At 49.6% G+C, this 18212-nt stretch overlaps 2 protein-coding genes and 1 non-coding gene across 4 annotated transcripts; all 3 read right to left on the reverse strand.

Annotated features, from left to right (window-relative positions):
- Window positions 1-345: 345 nt before the first annotated feature.
- MIEF1 (mitochondrial elongation factor 1) lies at window positions 346-6969 on the reverse strand. Its single transcript, XM_055566832.1, has 5 exons — window positions 6936-6969; window positions 6676-6826; window positions 4815-4992; window positions 4354-4616; window positions 346-3826 (listed from the first exon to the last, which is right to left on the reverse strand). Exons 2-5 carry the CDS (start codon window positions 6817-6819, stop codon window positions 3020-3022), a joined length of 1392 nt encoding a protein of 463 aa, XP_055422807.1. The 5' UTR covers window positions 6820-6826; window positions 6936-6969; the 3' UTR covers window positions 346-3019.
- Window positions 6970-6973: 4 nt separating this feature from the next.
- Window positions 6974-15406, reverse strand: LOC129642384 (MIEF1 upstream open reading frame protein). Of its 2 annotated transcripts, none has more exons than XM_055566839.1 (3): window positions 15196-15406; window positions 12409-12765; window positions 6974-7002 (listed from the first exon to the last, which is right to left on the reverse strand). In XM_055566839.1, the coding sequence occupies exon 2, from the start codon at window positions 12735-12737 to the stop codon at window positions 12525-12527; it is 213 nt and encodes a 70-aa protein (XP_055422814.1). In that variant the 5' UTR covers window positions 12738-12765; window positions 15196-15406; the 3' UTR covers window positions 6974-7002; window positions 12409-12524. The 2 variants fall into 2 exon arrangements, with proteins under 2 accessions (XP_055422814.1, XP_055422813.1); XM_055566838.1 differs by lacking the exon at window positions 6974-7002 and adding an exon at window positions 7433-7563.
- A 650-nt stretch (window positions 15407-16056) lies between these two features.
- TRNAG-CCC (transfer RNA glycine (anticodon CCC)) lies at window positions 16057-16129 on the reverse strand. Its single transcript has one exon. It is a non-coding gene; the product is annotated as a tRNA-Gly (tRNA).
- Window positions 16130-18212: the final 2083 nt, after the last annotated feature.

Below are 18212 nucleotides of genomic sequence, written 5' to 3' on the forward strand. Positions count from 1 at the left end.
TCACAGCTCTAGTCCTGGGTCCTCTTAGCATTCTCTTTCGCTTTAAGCTTCGGCTCAAAGGTCAGGGTTCTAACACATCCTGTGAGAGCAGTTCTCGGCCAGGGTCATAGTCTCAAAGGTGTGCCACAACAGAGCCTCTGGACACATGGCAGGGATCCCCACTCACACATCCCCACCCCCAACCCTCTCCAGGGCTCTTGATCCCGAAGCTGATTCCTCATCAAAACCATTTGCGTTCTCAACTTGAGTGAAGTACCAGGGAGCAACACCGGCCAATCAAGAATATGAACAGGAGGACCACAGGGGCTGAGCCCAGGAGGAAAGATTATAGGTCTCACAACACAATTTTTCCAAACATGAGCTTCAGTTATTTTTTTATTTGGAAAAAAAAGTCACAACCAAGAGTATAAAGTACTTTGAATTGAACTCATGTTTTAGGAAGGGGCAACAGGGAAAACCAAAATACACTTTGGAATTGATTGGGTTTTTGAGATGATGAGTCTTTTTTCAAGCATTAAGCTTAACTATGTGGTTTGTTAACCTAGATGGTGCAAAAAAATTTCCAGATGGAGTAGAAGCAGATGCTGTTACTTCAGGCAAAGGTGAAAGTTACAGAGTAGAAAGGCAGGGAAAGGCCCTACATCTTTCCCCAAAGATGAAAAAAAAGTGTGTGTGTAGGTGTGTGTAGGGGGGGTCCCCTCCTCCATCCAAGAATCTCAAAGCACTGAACTTCATCCACATGTGATGATGGGACTTGCCCCATCTCAATCAGCAAATCCACCAGGACTAGAGTCAAGAATTCCCACTGCTTCTAGTTCTGAGGACCGCTAAGAGATTCTTGCTTGTGAAATGGCAGAGTTAGGCATTTTGGTTTTGTGAAAACAGGTAAGAGACGGAGCTGCCTGTAGAAAGGTGCTCGGAGATAAACTCAAATTACACTTGGCTTAGATGATTTGGGATCTGGTCTTTAAAGTCTTTTGTTTTTTGAGTCTCCATCCAATGTCTTATATAGAATTTGATCAGAGACACCTGCTTGGGAAAATTCCAGGTTTTCTAATATTCACATGGGGAAAACCAGATCCTTTCTCTGAATGAAGAAAAACAAGAAGGAATGCTTTTCAAACACTCGTAGCCCTATCCTTTTCTTCTGATGACAGCAGATGGGTGCATCAGTGCTCGGCTCCACCCCACAGCCGCTACACCAGTCACCCTGGATGGTACTCAGGCATACAGAGCATTGTAAACTCCCGGTTTGACTCTGATGAACAGCCAACAGGGAGAACCTCTCTCAGGGTTCTGCGCTGTTGTTTTTCATTCTCTCTCAATGTCTTCATACAAAGGGAACAACTGAACCATTTCAGGGGCCTTTGCATGTATGTAAGAGAAGAGACAGGAAGACTCTAAATATAGCCAATGTTAACCCTACTGCTCAACCTACTAAACCATGACAAAAAAGGGGACAGGAGTCTCTACCTTAAATTCAAAGGGAAGCTAAGGTTTCAATGCTATTTAAAGAGTCATTTCATGTCGCTGTCATTGGAAAGGAATGAGACAGCTGCAGAGAGCTTCACCAGAATCTCATTGATGGAGAGGTAGTAAGAATAAAAATAAGATGTGATGGGAGAACAAAATACTGGATGGGAAGATCAGAAATAGAATTATCATCAGCCTCCTGCCACAAACAGGAAAAAAACCACACAAAACAAGAAGCACTGACATTGTATATTAAATATTCCTCCCCACTCTCAGGATACTTTTTACATTGTGATAAATAGTGCAATTTTAGCAGCAGAAAACAAGAAGGAATGTGGGAAGTACCCACCTCCCTCTCATGTGTTCTAGCCATGTGCTCTTCCTGGGTAGCACCGATCTCCCCAGGTGCTGGGTGAGAGACGGGATGGAGGGAGGAGGTCTGTGCATGTCTGCCTGCCCTCTGGTGATGCCTGCAGAGTTCAGCAAACACTCCTTCATGTTCATATGGCACACACTGGGGATCGAAGGGCTGGGTCTTGGACCTGTTCTTGGGCTAAGGCAATATCCGAGAAACGCAGGCCTGACAGGGAAGAATGTGGTCATTGATGTTCAGCTGCCTGTCAACCTCACGCACTAAGACTGTGTCCTTGAAGGCCTTGTCCTCATCGGCAATACGGCAGGGAGGGGCCAACAGCAGCCCTTCCGTCCGCGTCTCTTGACACCTGCACCCAGCGGCGCCGGATGTGAGCAGCCCCAGGTGAGGCACAGACATCAGGCACACAGACCCCACCGCCACCTCCAGGTTCGCCCACCTGCACTCTCACCAATGGCCACTGAGAAACAGTCTCCGAATAACTCTGCATCCAGTTTATCTTGAGCCCTCACTCCCCTGTGCGACAGCCAACAGGGTGCCCAGGAGACCTTCTCGGTCCTTCTGGATATGAATTGGTCAAGAGGTGGGGGTGGGCTTCTTTTTTCCAGGAACTTGGGTCAAAGACCAGCTTTTCCACCAGCTTTATCCCCGGAAATCCTAAATACTGTCTGAGCACTCCCTGCAGAGTTGAGTTTGAAACATGCAATCCTAACTTCAGTGACAGTCAACTGCAAGGCAACATCTTAATTAGGCAGATGCACTCCAGGAAAAAAGAGCAACAAAGAAGATGTGAACAGGCAGGAAAGACAGAGCAGACGCCGAAGAAGGGCAGGCGGCACAGCCGACACGACAGACCTAGGCCAAGATGCAAAATACCAAGTGGTCGCCACAGCTCAGGCCGGGGCTCCACCTTCTCAGTTCATTCAAGGAAAACTAACCTGGAGCATGGGGAGGGGAAGAGTAGGGAGCACAGTGTTTGATAACAAAAGTCGAAAGGGAAGGTGAGAAAAGGGGAGACAGAAATGGCATTCTAATCAGCATGAAGTGACCAGGGTGATGACCAGCAAGACAGGAGGCACCTAGGGACCCTGTGAGGCACCAACTATGTAGCCAAGTGTTTCTAACGGAGAATCGGGCCTGAGCACCCGACACCTGCTTTGGCCTTCACCTGCCCTACGTCTGCAGCAGCACCTCCGGCTCGGATAACGAGCAATAGAGAGTGTATCCCAATTCGTCTATTTCCTCAGGGGTGAGCTCTGCAAATAAGTTCACCTTGGGGTTCAGGACACTGGGCAGAACGCCAGCCTCTAAGTGGCTGATGAGCCCCCTCAAGGCCTGCAGGAAGCGGTCGGCCAGCACGTCTAGGGACCAGTCAGCCTCCTCCTGGGCCAAGTGGAGGATGACATTGGTGAGCTGGCTGGCAGTGAGGCGGCCCAGGGCCGGAGTGGACTTGCATACGGCCTTGAGGATCTTGAGGCACAGGGAGCGGCAGCCCGAGTCGGCCTGGTCCAGGGCCCGCAGGCGCGCCGTCTCAGCAGGACGCAGGCTCAGCCGCCACAGGTTGTCATACTGGGCTAGCCGGTGTGGTTTGGCCACCAAGACAGTGTCACCAAGGGTCACTGATGGCAGGAAGTCAATGACAAGGTGCTTGTCCCGCTCATACTGCACTTCCAGAGTCAGGGCCTCTGGGGGTGGGGCTGGTCGAATCACGTAGTCCAAGAGGGACCCGATGGCCGGCCAGTTGATGGAGCCAGCCACTACCTTCTCAAACGTGTCTGCCACCGTCTTCGGAGAAAGGTAGCCCCCTACTACACAGCGGTCCCAGTAACTGCTACCGCGAGGAAAATACTCTGGATTCTCCCGGCGAACTAGAAAGAAGCCAGGGACGTTCATGATGGTGTCCTCCCCGGGGATACACGACCACAGGTTTTGCTCCAACACGAGGGGCACAATGAGTTGGATGTGGTCGGCTGTCACCACCTATTATAGCAAAATTAAAAAGGGTTTGAGGGACCTTCATCTCCTCAAGAGACAAGTTTCCCCAAACACAGGTCTCACCATCTCGTATCTCCCACCACCACCCTCCGAACCCAGCAAAAAAGGAAACTAAAAATTCTTGCACATGACCACATCAATTCAGAGTGAGGTCTTAAACCCAGGTCTGTTAGACATTAGAGCCTGTGCTCGTTCCACACACCCCACTGTTTCTAGACTCAGAAGTACATATAACATCCTCCATGCCTTCAAGATCCCAGAAGACAGAAAGCCAGGAAGGAGAAACTGGAACAAGAATAAGGAAGGAGGAAGCCTCTAAAAGCTTCCTAGAAGTTTTATGACTGAAAACGAGTTAAAGGCAGGGATCAAATGTTACCACATGTGCAGAATTCAGAAGGAGTAAGACTAATCTTTTTTGGCAAGCCTGGGACACTGATCTTCTGCCCCAGTGGCACTATTGAGAAGCATTGTGGTCAGAACCACCCTACCCTTCGTAAGCACCCCCTGGTTACCTGCAAGTCATCATAGAGGCTGCCACTCAGGTACATGTCCCGAAGTGGCATGTCAGGCAACTTGGCCCGCAGGAAGCTCCGGAGCTCAGCACATATGTCCACAGCAGCTTGCTTGGCCCGAGCCTGCTCGCCAGCAGGAATGGCCGCCCGGTTCCGGTAGTAAGTGAGAAGTTTCTCCTGCAGGGACATGCGGAGTCGTGACTTCTTCAAGTCTACCTGGCCCTTCCTGGCCAATGGCTTGGGCCGGGGCGGGCAGAATGTATCTGCCAAGGCAAGAAAGAGAGGCCTGTGAGCTCATCCCATGCTTGCTCATCCACAGCCGCCTCAGCCCCAGAGAGGAGAAGGGCTTAGCACAAAAGGCCAGCGTGGTGCCTGGCGCGTGTGTCCTTAAGAAACGTGTTGAGGGCAAGAGTAGCACCAAGAGCCCGAGATGAGTCCCAGAGGGAAACAGCCTTCCTCACCTGTGTCGAAGGCAGAGGAGCCTGTGGGAAGGGCCTGCAGGGACCTGCTCAGGCCTGCCTTCATGTCCTTGTTGAGCAGTCGGGGAGAGCCCATCCAGTTTGGTTCTTCCCAGCTCCTTTTCCCTGAATGGCTCAGGCGGGTGGGGCTGGTGGGGGCGCTGATAGCCCTGTCGTACATCTGAAAGAGCAGAGAGGACCCAGCATGTGGACCTTCTTTCCTGCTTCCCACCAGTTCTCCCATATTGAGTTCCACTACTACTTTTCAATAATGTCATTTTATTTTAGATTATGGAATGCTTTGCTCCACACAGAAAAATCTCAGGAAATACTAAATCATATAAATAAGTAAGAAACACATTTATCCATAATGTCACAACCCAGAAAAAAAAACCTCATAATTTCTGCTAGTTCTATTCATAAGACCCTGCTGGGTGACTTGGGGACACCCCCTCCTCCACCCAGGCCCCAGGGCTTCCCTGACGTGGGTCAGACCTGTGCCCCTGCTGGGCTTGTCCACAGGGCCACCTCTCTGTCCTGGGGGCACAGACACCAGCTGGACCCCACGAGGAGCAGCCGACATCTGAGTCAGGCCCCATCAGTGCAGCAGGGGCTCAGTACCCATTTCAGGGCATGACAGGGTCTGGCAGACTAAGTGCCGTGCTGTGTGCTTAGTCGCTCAGTCGTGTCTGACTCTCTGTGACCCCATGGACTGTATCCCGCCAGGCTTCTCTGTCCAAGGGATTCTCTAGGCAAGAATACTGGAGTGGGTTGCCATTTCCTCCTCCAGAGGATCTTCCCAACCCAGGGATCGAACCCAAGTCTCCTGCATTACAGGTGGACTCTTTACTGCCTGAGCCACCAGGGAAGTCACACCAGAAGATAACTATTAATATTTTGGTATATTTCTTTCTGGAAATATGTATATATAATTAGCATCTTCCTCTATGCTGCTGCTAAGTCACTTCAGTCGTGTCCAACTCTGTGTGACCCCATAGACGGCAGCCCATCAGGCTCCCCTGTCCCTGGGATTCTCCAGGCAAGAACACTGGAGTGGGTTGCCATTTCCTTCTCCAATGCATGAAAGTGAAAAGTGAAAGTAAAGTCGCTCAGTCGTGTCCAACTCCTAGTGACCCCATGGACTGCAGCCCACCAGGCTCCTCCGTGCATGGGATTTGCCAGGCAAGAGTACTGGCATGGGTTGCCATTGCCTTCTCCAATCTCCCTCTATATATACCTTAAAAAACTGATTTTTTACTCGTCATTTTTATCACTCCTCGTATCACTAAGAATGAATCAGGGCTGAACAATACGGTACAATTTCTGATAATACAACTGTACCTGATCAGTGCACCGTAATGTCAAACACCAATCCATTTACTTACCAAACACATCACTGAATGGCTGCTCTGTGCTAGGCACTGTTCTCGGTGTACAAAATACATCAGTTTCCCAACCCAACTCCTGCCTTCATGGAGTCTGCAGTCCACTACAGGGATTCAGATACATAATCAACAAGCAAAAGCAGGCAGATACAGGTGTTAATTAAGAGTAAAGTGGGAAAGGGAAATAGGAAATATATATGTGGTGAGGGTGCTGCTATTTTAAGTAAGGTGGTCACAAAAAGCTATTTTGGTTATTTTTCAATTTAACCCTGGGATAAACTTCTTTCTTTGTATTTCCAATAGTTTCTTTATAACAGGATCCTAGAAGCATATTTACTTAATTCTCTTAAGGTCTTGTCTAATAATGTCCAATTGCCATGTTACGTTCCCATTAGCAGTATCACGGTCTTATTCTAGGTCAGCTCCACTTGGCAGCCTCGCCACCTCTCCAATGCCTGGCCTGGGCTGAGTGCACTTACCCGCTTAACTGCCAGCGTAGCGATGCCCAGCATGGCTGCTCCTCCCACCCCCAGCACCAGCCGGGCGTTGGAGAGTACAAAATCGATGGCCGTCCCAATGCCATTGTCATCCTTCTTGCTCTTGCGCTCACCAGAGCCTGCCATCGCGCACCTGAGGACAGAGGCAAAACTCAGCTGTCGCCTCCTGCGGCCCTGAGAACGGACCTCCTCCCTCCCTCCCGCTTCGGGCTAGTCCAGGGTACTCCTGAGTTCCAGCAAACCAAATCCTCCTGACTCTAGCGCTCCACGCTCGAGGGCCAGGAGGGAGGTAGTGTGTCCTGGATGTACCTGGATGCAGGCGGAGGAAATGATCATGCTAATTATGGGAAAACCACCCCACCCGTCTATTGAGATTATAGAGAGCACTAAGCTCATGGTCAACCCTTTCTTGTATTAGAGTGAAAACCCCACCACGAAACCCAATCCTCCGGCCCCTTTCCCAACTGCTTGTGGAAAGTCAGAGCAGAGAAGGTCTCATTTAATTAGAGGCGGCCCATCTAGTCCCATCACATCACCTCATACACAGGGAGGTGACTTGTCAGAGGGCTCAGAGAAAAGGGATGACGGAGCCACATGCACAACTCGCAACTCCTAGCGTGATGCTTTTCCTTCTCTATCATGTCTACCCTTGCCCAGATCAAACTGTTCCTATTCTGCGAACTTTCTGCCAACAATGGTAACAACGATGACACGGACTGAATACCCTGGCACACGGAGGCGTAACTACAAGTCCATGCGTGAGGAAGGGCCAAAGAAGAAAAGAACTCTCTGCGGACAGTCCCACTTGACAAATGCTGTTTCTCGGGGAGAGTGCGCAGGGGACCACGAGAAGCCCAGGTGAGCCTGGCTCTGGGGCAGAGACTGAATAAACACAACGGTCGCTGGAGACTGAGCTGCTAACTGGAGAACAAGAAAATCCACCCGTTCACATGCACCTGAAAAATGCACTGAAAATGTGGCCCCCCAAGTGGAGTTCACAGGCACAGTGCAGACGAGGCTGGCCTCCGTACAGGGTTCACGCGGGGTGAGCTCACCTTCGTTCCTTGGCAACAACGGGGCCATCCTGACTGAAGTTCCCCTCATCCCCCAAAAAACCCATTTCCCATGGACTTAAAACCCTGGGCCCAACCCAGATGAGGGATGACAAAGTGGCTCAGATCTGAGCACGGCGCTTCACACTGCTTTCTTCTTCCTCCCGTGTCCTGTATCCCGGGAACTCCCTATAAAGAGTTGTGTACCATTCACCCGTATACCCAGAATGGGAGGACAGAGGGACAAGATCGCTGGCGCACCTTCCAGTGTCAAGTGATTTCTTTCGAATACCCTTACAACCGAGTACTACTCATCTCACACCGCATCATCAACAAGAAAGGAGTATTTCTGACTCTACTTATTTCAGCAGGAGTTGCAGTCAAGCCTTCCTTTTTCTCTAACTAGAATTCACCACCTTGGCACTTCTCTGTTCTCTTCTCCACCTTCTGCAGTTAGTAGATGCTTCAGGTTCAGGGACAGGATGAGAGACTTGGCCAAATTAAATACACTTCCACTTCAAATGCTCAGAGCAAGCAAGGCTGAGAAGAGGGAAACTCTGTATTTGCAGGTGGGGTCAGGCAGGAACTCTAGCCATCATCATCCCTCCAGCAGCCACTGAGACAGAGATGGGACATAAATGTCCCCGAGGCAAACTAACACAATCAGGACAAAGCTGACAGGTACAGTTCCCCATACAGAATGATGAGCACTGTTTTGTGTGTGTGCTCAGTCGTGTCTGACTCTGCGACCCCATGGACTGTAGCCCGCCAGGCCCCTCTGTCCGTGGAATTCTCTCGGCAAGAATAATGGAGCGGGCTCCATTTTCTATTCCAACCACTGTTTTATTTCTTTTAAAACAAAAGGCTCTTTAGGGATGTATTTACAATAGGGAGAACCATCTCCTAAATGATCCTTGCATATGATACAGCAGAGCAAGAAGGGCCCAGCTCCCCTCTGCGCGCAAGCTGGAAGGAGCCTCTCTGGGCCATTTAGTCCTTGACCCTCTGATGGCTGGTGAGAATGAGGCAGTGAGGTGGCACGACAGAAGAGGCTGAATTTTAGAGTCAGAAATCTCGAGAACCTGCCATTGAGCCCTGACTAACTAGCTGGGTGACCTCAAATGAGTTACTCAGCCCCTCAGCTATGTAAAGGGGATAATGATGCCTGCACGGCCTAAATCACAGGGTTGTAGTAAGGACAACACAGCTACTAAAATACTGCACGTGAACATTTTATCAACTGTTAAAGGACTCTACGAACGTGGGCTATCATTAAGTCTTCTACGATTTCCATCCACAGGACAAAGGTCACGTTTCAGAAGGCACTCAGCAATCCAGATTGTCCTGTGAGGTCCATTTCACCTTCTGAAATGGAGCCAGGAACGGTCTCTGAAACCCACACCGATGCCATCCTGGGCTTGAGACCAAAACTATTACGTTGAGCAGACTTGGGAAAAGGCTTTTCTACACCAGTGCAGTATATTCCCTGCCCAATCCAAGGACCAGGTGGTGCTGACGACCTGTGAGAACACCCACAAGCTGCCCCAGGGAGATCGGAGTTTCTAAAACTGAACTCAACCTATTCCAGTTGAAACTGCTTATCCACAGTATACCCTCCACTCAGGCCGTGCTCTACTAGCTGGGAGCCAGTGAGGGGTAGGAGCTCTGTCTAACAAGGGGGAAGGAGCCTGGGTCCTTGCGCAATTAGGAAGGAGCCCTGTGGTTTAGTTTCAGTTTTACAAGATGAAAAAGCTCTGGAGATCTGTTACATCATAAGATGAATATTCTTAACACCACTGAACTGTACACACACAACTAGTTAAAAGTATTTAAAAAAAGAGGAGGAACCACTGTCCCGGTGGGCAGGGCTGAGGATGCAGAATGTGAACTCTGCTGACACTTCAGACATGGTGTTTAACCTGCCTCCTCAGACACAAGAATGGGAACGGACATACTCACCACCCCGTGTACTGGCAGTGGCGGGGATGAGTAACACTGGCCCTGTGGCTTCCTAGAATGACGACACAGAACTCTGAACATTCCAACTTCTTTTACTTGAAAAGGTCATATGATTCGAACTAAACATGACCTGGCTTAAGTATGCATGATAAGAACTACCATACATTGAGCATGTACCATGTGCTGGGCATTTTCCCCCTCTTTGCTCTCTTATTCTTCACAACAATCCCATGAGGTCAGTCACATTGTTAGCTCCCCTGTCAGATGAAGAAACTGAGGCAGAGGTCAGGTAACTGGCCCAAAGTCACCATGCGAGTAAGCTGTGCAGTCGTGAGTTGAACCTAGAGCTCACGGTGCTGGGGTGCAGGTTACAGGGGTCCCAAACAGCCTGCAGCCCCACCTTGTACCCATCTACTCTCCATGCACCACTAGACCATATGCCCCAGGACCATTCTGACTCATTCACTGCCCCCAGGGCCAGCAGTACTTGACAGACTGGACTTAATGCATCTGTTCCACCAGTGAGCTACTAATTCTATGGATTTTTTTTTGTTTTTGGAGGAGGTAGTGGCAGCAACCTTTAACGCAACTCACACTCAAAATAGACTCTGAACACAAAATCTTCAGTACTCACTTCCACTTTTCCCTATGCAGGCATAGGAAAGTGGGCATCACTTCCTACCTGCCCTTTACTCCCAAAGGCAGGTCTGCCAATCAACCCAAAACCATTACACATGGCTCCTCCTGCCTTCCCTCTCTGTTGAAAACAGTACCCTCCACCCAGCTGGCATGCTTTCCACCTCAAAGTCATCCTTCATCCTCTCTCCTCCTGCTACACCAGCCCCCACTTGGTAAAGTCCCCTGCTGCCCACATTGCACCTACATGCAGCCACCCCACCGCCTCAGTCCCTCCACTCATCTGCTCAGATTCACCCCCTCTGGAGCCTCTCACCAATTTACTCTGCATGCTGCCACTGCCCTGACCCCTCATCCACACCACTCCTCGGCTGACAAAGCTGTGGTGCCCACCACCCCCTCATCAGATATCACGACTTCCTCAACAGGAGATTCGATGTCCTTCTAGACCTGGCTCAGTCTCAACTCCAGTCACCTGCCTTCAGTTCAGTCAGTTCAGTCACTCAGTCGTGTCCGACTCTTTTCGACCCCAGGAATCGCAGCACGTCAGGCCTCCCTGTCCATCACCAACTCCCGGAGTTCACCCAGATTCACGTCCATCGAGTCAGTGATGCCATCCAGCCATCTCATCCTCTGTCGTCCCCTTCTCCTCCTGCCCCCAATCCCTCCCAGCATCAGAGTCTTTTCCAGTGAGTCAACTCTTTGCATGAGGTGGCCAAAGTACTGGAGTTTCAGCTTTAGCATCATTCCTTCCAAAGAAATCCCAGGGCTGATCTCCTTAGAATGAACTGGTTGGATCTCCTTGCAGTCCAAGGGACTCTCAAGAATCTTCTCCAACACCACAGTTCAAAAGCATCAATTCTTCGGTGCTCAGCTTTCTTCACAGTCCAACTCTCACATCCATACATGACCACTGGAAAAACCATAGCCTTGACTAGGCAGACCTTTGTTGGCAAAGTAATGTCTCTGCTTTTGAATATGCTATCTAGGTTGGTCATAACTTTTCTTCCAAGGAGTAAGCGTCTTTTAATTTCATGGCTGCAGTCACCATCTGCAGTGATTTTGGAGCCCCCAAAAATAAAGTCTGACACTGTTTCCACTGTTTCCCCATCTAGTTGCTGAATTAAATACAGTCATCAGGTTACAGTGGAACTTGCTGGTCACCCTGGCATGACAGGAAACAGAGCTCACATACCACTGACCAAGAACCATTGAAGCACTCTGTGCATTTTCTCATTAACTCTTGCAATAAGCTGAAGAAGTGGGTACTATTTTAGTGGTGGTGCTCAGTCGTGTCCTCTTTGCAACCCCACTGTAGCTAGCCCGCCAAGCTCCTCTGTTCATGGAATTTTCCAGGCAAGAATACTGGAGTGGGATGCTATTTCATCTACAAATGAGGAAATGGAGGCCTGGACAGATTGGATGATTTGCCCTAAATCCCACAGTTGTTAGCAGCAGAGCCATGAAGGCAGTCCTCTGAGGTCTGGACACTATGCTTGCTTTAGAGACTTTTGAAACAGAGTATAGTTATGTTTACAGCTTCCCAGTGGCTTAGTTGGTAAAGAATCTGCCTGCAGTGCAGGAGACCTGGGTTCAATCCCCAGGTTGGGAAGATCCTCAGAGAAAGAAATGGCAACCCACTCCAGTATTCTTGCCTGGAGAATTCCATGAACAGAGGAGCCTGGTGAGCTACAGTCCATGGGGTCACAAAGAGTAGGACTGGACTTAGTGACTAAACCACGTAGTTATGTTTGGGGGAACATGATCTAATTCTCAAGAGAACTGAATCCACTGAAGAATGAGCCAGATGGAACAAGATCTAAGTTTTAACCAGTAATTTTTCTAGCATTTTCATACATTAAATGTTCTATGAAGAAAAATGATCCCTAGTAGGACTTGAAACTAAGGGCCTTTTTAACTGGGAGCATTTTATAAGGGAACATTCTGTTATTTATGTTATTTCCTTCTGTATGCTTAAAGAACTTTGGCCACTAAAAGGAAAGATTCTCCCTTTCCTGGTCCCCTGTATCAGAAAAAATGAAACCTACAGGAACACAGGCCTACCTACCTGAGACTTCTTAATGCATCTGTGAGGTGGAGGTGGGAGAGAGGCAGGCGTGTCTCTGGAAGGCACCTGTGTCCTCTTTCCCTTGGAATTAAGATGGGAGGGGAAAGGAGAGGATCCTAAATGATCCCTCCCAGCTTGCTGTGGAGGAAGACCAGGCCCTTTTCCAGCTGCTTCTCCCGGGCCTCGGGATCCTCCAGTTTCTGGTTTTTCCGGAACTCACGGCGGATGGAGGCAAGGTAGAAATCTCGATCAGTGTAGCGAAGCTGTCGGCCTTGGCGAAGCAAAGTCCGGTAGAGACTCAGCACCGCCTCTCGGCTCCATGAGGCCATGGGGGACTGACAGGGGCTGGGCGTCAAGCTATACACAGGAGGGAAGAAAGAGAAGCCTAGAATCAGAATTAATGATAGAAGGGAACTACACTGTTGTTCTCGTTCAGTTGCTCAGTTGTGTCCGACTCTTTGTGACCCTTTGGACTGTAGCCTGCCAGGCTCCTCAGTCCATGAGATTCTCCAGGCAAGAATACTGCAGTGGGCTGCCATTTCCTTCTCCACAGGGATCTTCCCCACCCAGGGATTGAACCCACATTTCCTGCATTGACAGGTGGATTCTTTACCGCTGAGTCACCAGGAAAGCCCAGAAGGACCTATGAAAGTGAAATGTGAAAGTGTTAGTTGCTCAGTCATGTCTGATTCTGCAAACCCATGGACTGTAGCTCACCAGGCTCCTCTGTCCATGGGATTCTCCAAGCAAGAATAGTGGAGTGGGTAACCATTCCCTTCTCCAGGGGATCTTCTTGACCCAGGGATTGAACCCAGGTCTCTCTTGTTGCAGGCAGATTCTTTACCATCTGAGTCACCAGTAATTCTGTAGTTCTTAATCCAGGTCTCAGAGACCCCCTCAAGGTCACATTGTGACTTAGTGGCAGGGCCGGGACTAGATCCCAGCCTACAGACTCCTGCTCCTGGGAAACTACCAGCTATGCTGAAAGGTCAGGTACTGGAAGCTGGACTACCTGGGCTTGAGTTTTGGCTCTGCCACTTACTTGCCATATGATTTTGGGCAAAGTACATAACCTCTCTGAGCATCAGTTTCCTCGCTTGTAAAATAGAAATAATGCTATCTACATTTATATATTGCTATGTACTTTTATGCTAATAGTACTTACCTCATAGGAGTATTTTGAAACTTGCCTGAGATATTGCATGTAAAGTGAAAGTGAAAATATTAGTTGCTCAGTCATGTCCATCTCTTTGTGACCCCATGGACTGTAGCCCGCCAGGCTCCTCTGGAGCCTAGCTTCTCTAGGTAACTGGAGTGGGTTGCCATTTCTTCCTCCAGAGGATCTTCCCGACCCAGGGGTTGAACCCCGGTCTCCTGCACTGCAGATAGATTCTTTACCATCTGAGCCACCAGGGAAGAAGCACATGTAACATAACTTCACCACAAAGGGCCTCAGTCATACTTGAATCCTAGCACCAACACTTAGTAAGCTAATTACCCTGGGCAAGTTTCTTAACCTCTCTGGGCTTACCTTAGTTCCTCATTTGTAAAATGGGGATTAAAACTATTTTCCATATGGTTAGTATGAGGATTAAATGTGGTTAGAATAGCACTCAGCATATGCCAAGCCATCTATTGTGGCAGCTATGATTCATGCTACCTCCCCTTGTGTGTTTGTAAGTGCTCAATAAGTATCAGATTTAGTTACACATAAACCACCATCATCTACCTTCAGTAACAATAAACCCTTACAGAACCACGGAATGTTACCATTTGCAAAGTGCTTTGTCATCCATTATCACATTTAAACTCAGGAACTTATGAAGTGGACAGGGTTCATAACAACAATGGTTAATGTTTATTGATTGTTTACTATGATAGCAGGCACTGGCCAAGCAGGTCCCACGTGACATCTCATTCCATCAACAATTCTAGTGTCACCAGTATCTCCATTTTAAGTGGAGGAAACTGATGCTCCCAGAGAGAAGTAACTCACCCACAGGCAGGGCTGTCAAGCGGGGGTGCACTTCCGACCCCAACTCTGCCTGCCTGTGGAATGAAAACTACCGTGGGCTGGGATCTTACCATGCATACAGCACTTCTAGGTGCTGTACAAACTTTCCCAGTTCCGCGCCTGGCACATACCGAGGGCTCAAAAAATAAACTTAACGAAGGACGCTCAAAGTGTCCCTGTGTGGAAAAAATGATCACCCCTCTTTCTGAAATAAAGAAATGAGACTGAATGGGAGAGGTATCTGACTGGTAAAAAGGTCTGAACTTTGGGCCCAAAGTCAGCTACCGTCAGCCTCTGGCCTTGAGAGCCTGCTGCGCGAGCGTGAGCCAGCCACCGTCCTCATCCCTTTAGCCTCAACTGCAGAAGAGCGCCCCTCGGCGCCAGCTCTCCCTGAGTGGGACAGATGAATCCAGAAATCAACAGAAAAGTGTTTTACGAAGTAGGAGGCGACTGGCATGCAAGAGCTGTTACAAGGTCGACAGGCGAATGGGCGGGTGGGCCCTGGAGGGTCCCCAGGTCCTCCTCCTACCTGGGGGGATCGCACCGAACCAGGGTGGAAAGACCCTGAGGCTGGGGCAGGCCGGCTGTGGGGCACCGGGAGAGCTCCGGAGGTTGGGGCGAGGCCCCGGAGCGGCCTCCAGGGGAAAAACCAGGGCAGGCTGGGGCGAGACCCCCGGTGATCAGGCCGATAGTGTGGGCCCCGGCCGGGCAGCGACCCTGAGAGAAGGCGTGGCGAACCCCCACCCCTAGCCGTCACCTCTCCCCCCGCTCACCTGAGGACCGCGCGCACTTCCTCTACTCGCGATTCGCCTCTCGCCCGGTACCTCTCCTAGGGTCACCCACCAACATGGCCCCTTTACTTCCGGGCCACGACCTTGCGACCGGAGCTGAGAGGAGGAACCGAAGGGAGCCGGGAGGCCGACGGTGGCTGGAGGACTTCCGGTCTCCCCTGCCTAGGCCTCTCTCGGGGTGGGGCCAGGAGCCGCGTCGGGCCCCGCCCCTCGCGGGGCCCCGCCCCACAGTCCTGAGTCCCGCCTCTATACGTGACGTCACCTAAGGATGGGCCCGGCCAGGCCATTTGGACCCCGCCCAGAGGGCCCCAGAGGGCCGCGGACAAGTGGTCCGGTGGAAGAGAGGGGGAAACCGTTGTGTGGGCTGGATCAGCCGTTGTGCGGGCTGGTCCCCCAACCTGCTGTCAGCCCTATAACCTGTCAGGCCCCAGCACTGTTTGCTGATCTCGGGCTGGAGCCGTGGAGGGTCCCTGGGGAGGTTTAGCACTAACAATGTTCCCTATCGTGGGTTTTAAAGCTCTTCCAGATTGCTCTCTTTTCATCCTTCCGTGCTGTTACCACTCGACTGTTAAAGACCTACTGTTCAAGGTCCTCCTCAAACATCCCCTCTAGAAGTCTCCAGCTCATTCCGCGCCCCTCATCCAACACACCTAGGTGTCTCCTTTGAGTCCCACAGAACTGTTTGCACATCCCAGTTAGGGCTTCACTCCTTCAAGGAAATGTGTTGTTTGGGTATTTTTTTTTTTTTCTTTTTTCTTTTTTTGGCTAATCCGGGTCTCAGTTGGGGCACTCAGGATATTTGTTGCTGCATGCGAACTCTTAGTTGTGACTTGTAGGATCTAATTCCCTGACCAGGAATGGAACCTGGGTCCCCTGCATTGGGAGTGCAGAATCTTGGCCACTGGACCACCAGGGAAGTACACAAACACGTTTATTGGCGCCTGTTATTTGCTAGGCACTGTTTTTAAATTTCTCCATTGCGTTTTGTCTCTCATCAGATTTGAGGGCAGAAGCCATGTCCTTATGGAATCTGTCAGCCCTCTTCCCCCTTTTCCCAGCTCAGCATCTCAGAAGGGTAGGGGAAAAGGCAGGCTTTGTAATCAGGCCTAGCCTGCTCCAAATTCAGCTCTACCTTAAAGAGAGCAGCTTGCCCTCTGGCAACTTTCCTAACCTGACCCCTCTCAGACCCTCTCAGCCCCTCTCAGCCTTTGTGAGGATTAAAAAGCATCTAGCAGGAAGGGGCAGTGGCTGAGAGGAGCAAGCCCACATCCAAGGAGCGGTGGCTGCGCGGGCGCAGGAGGGCCGAGAGGAGCTACTCCACGTTCAAGGTCAGGAGGGGCGACCTCATCCAAGGTAAAGAGCTGCACTTTGCTGGAGCAGCTGTGAAGAGATAACCCACGTCCAAGGTAAGAGAAACCCAAGTAAGACGGTAGGTGTTGCAAGAGGGCATCAAAGGGCAGACACACTGAAACCATAATCACAGAAAACTAGCCAATCTGATCACATGGACCACAGCCTTGTCTAACTCAGTGAAACTAAGCCATGCCGTGTGGGGCCACCCAAGATGGATGGGTCATGGTGGAGAGGTCTGACAGAATGTGGTCCACTGGAGAAGGGAATGGCAAACCACTTCAGTATTCTTGCCTTGAGAACCCCATGAACAGTATGAAAAGGCAAAATGATAGGATACTGAAAGAGGAACTCCCCAGGTCGGTAGGTACCCAATATGCTACTGGAGATCAGTGGAGAAATAACTCCAGAAAGAATGAAGGGATGGAGCCAAAGCAAAAACAACACCCAGTTGTGGATGTGACTGGTGATAGAAGCAAGGTCCGATGCTGTAACCAGCAATATTGCATAGGAACCTGGAATGTCAGGTCCATGAATCAAGGCAAATTGGAAGTGGTCAAACAGGAGATGGCAAGAGTGAACGTCGACATTCTAGGAATCAGCAAACTAAAATGGACTGGAATGGGTGAATTTAACTCAGATGACCATTATATCTACTATGGAGTAGCTATCATGGTCAACAAATGCAGTACTTGGATGCAATCTCAAAAACGACAGAATGATCTCTGTTCATCTCCAAGACAAACCATTCAATATCACGGTAACCCAAGCCTATGCCCCAACCAGTAACACTGAAGAAGCTGAAGTTGAATGATTCTATGAAGACCTACAAGACCTTTTAGAACTAACACCCAAAAAAGATGTCCTTTTCATTATAGGGGACTGGAATGCAAAAGTAGGAAGTCAAGAAACACCTGGGATAACAGGCAAATTTGCCCTTGGAGTATGGAATGAAGCAGGGCAAAAGCTAATAGAGTTTTGCCAAGAGAACGCACTGGTCATAGCAAACACCCTCTTCCAACAACACAAGAGAAGACTCTACACATGGACATCACCAGATGGTCAACACCAAAATCAGATTGATTATATTCTTTGCAGCCAAAGATGGAGAAGCTCTATACAGTCAGCAAAAACAAGACTGGGAGCTGACTGTGGCTCAGATCATGAACTCCTTATTGCCACATTCAGACTTAAATTGAAGAAAGTAGGGGAAACTACTAGACCATTCAGTTATGACCTAAATCAAATCCCTTATGATTATACAGTGGAAGTGAGAAATAGATTTAAGGGATTATATCTGATAGAGAGAGTGCCTGATTAACTATGGACAGAGGTTCATGACATTGTACAGGAGACAGGGATCAAGACCATCCCCATGGAAAAGAAATGCAAAAAAGCAAAATGGCTGTCTGGGGAGGCCTTACAAATAGCTGTGAAAAGAAGAGAAGCGAAAAGCAAAGGAGAAAAGGAAAGATATAAGCATCTGAATGCAGAGTTCCAGAGAATAGCAAGGGGAGATAAGAAAGCCTTCCTCAGTGATCAATGCAAGAAAATAGAGGAAAACAACAGAATGGGAAAGACTAGAGATCTCTTCAAGAAAATTAGAGATACCAAGGGAACATTTCATGCAAAGATGGGCTCGAAAAAGG

This window comes from Bubalus kerabau, chromosome 1 (genome assembly GCF_029407905.1).
Source record: "Bubalus kerabau isolate K-KA32 ecotype Philippines breed swamp buffalo chromosome 1, PCC_UOA_SB_1v2, whole genome shotgun sequence".
Classification (NCBI taxonomy): Eukaryota; Metazoa; Chordata; class Mammalia; order Artiodactyla; family Bovidae; genus Bubalus; species Bubalus kerabau.

What these genes read in the sequence shown, in the direction of transcription:
- MIEF1 (XM_055566832.1), bottom strand. Translation starts at nt 6,819, where the DNA reads ATGGCAGGCTCTGGTGAGCGCAAGAGCAAGAAGGATGACAATGGCATT. An exon ending in CTCCTCTGCCTTCGACACAG is followed by an intron (nt 4,617 to 4,814) that starts GTGAGGAAGGCT and finishes TTGCCTTGGCAG; the next exon opens with ATACATTCTGCCCGCCCCGG. An exon ending in GCCTCTATGATGACTTGCAG is followed by an intron (nt 3,827 to 4,353) that starts GTAACCAGGGGG and finishes TTGCTATAATAG; the next exon opens with GTGGTGACAGCCGACCACAT.
- LOC129642384 (XM_055566839.1), bottom strand. Translation starts at nt 12,737, where the DNA reads ATGGCCTCATGGAGCCGAGAGGCGGTGCTGAGTCTCTACCGGACTTTG.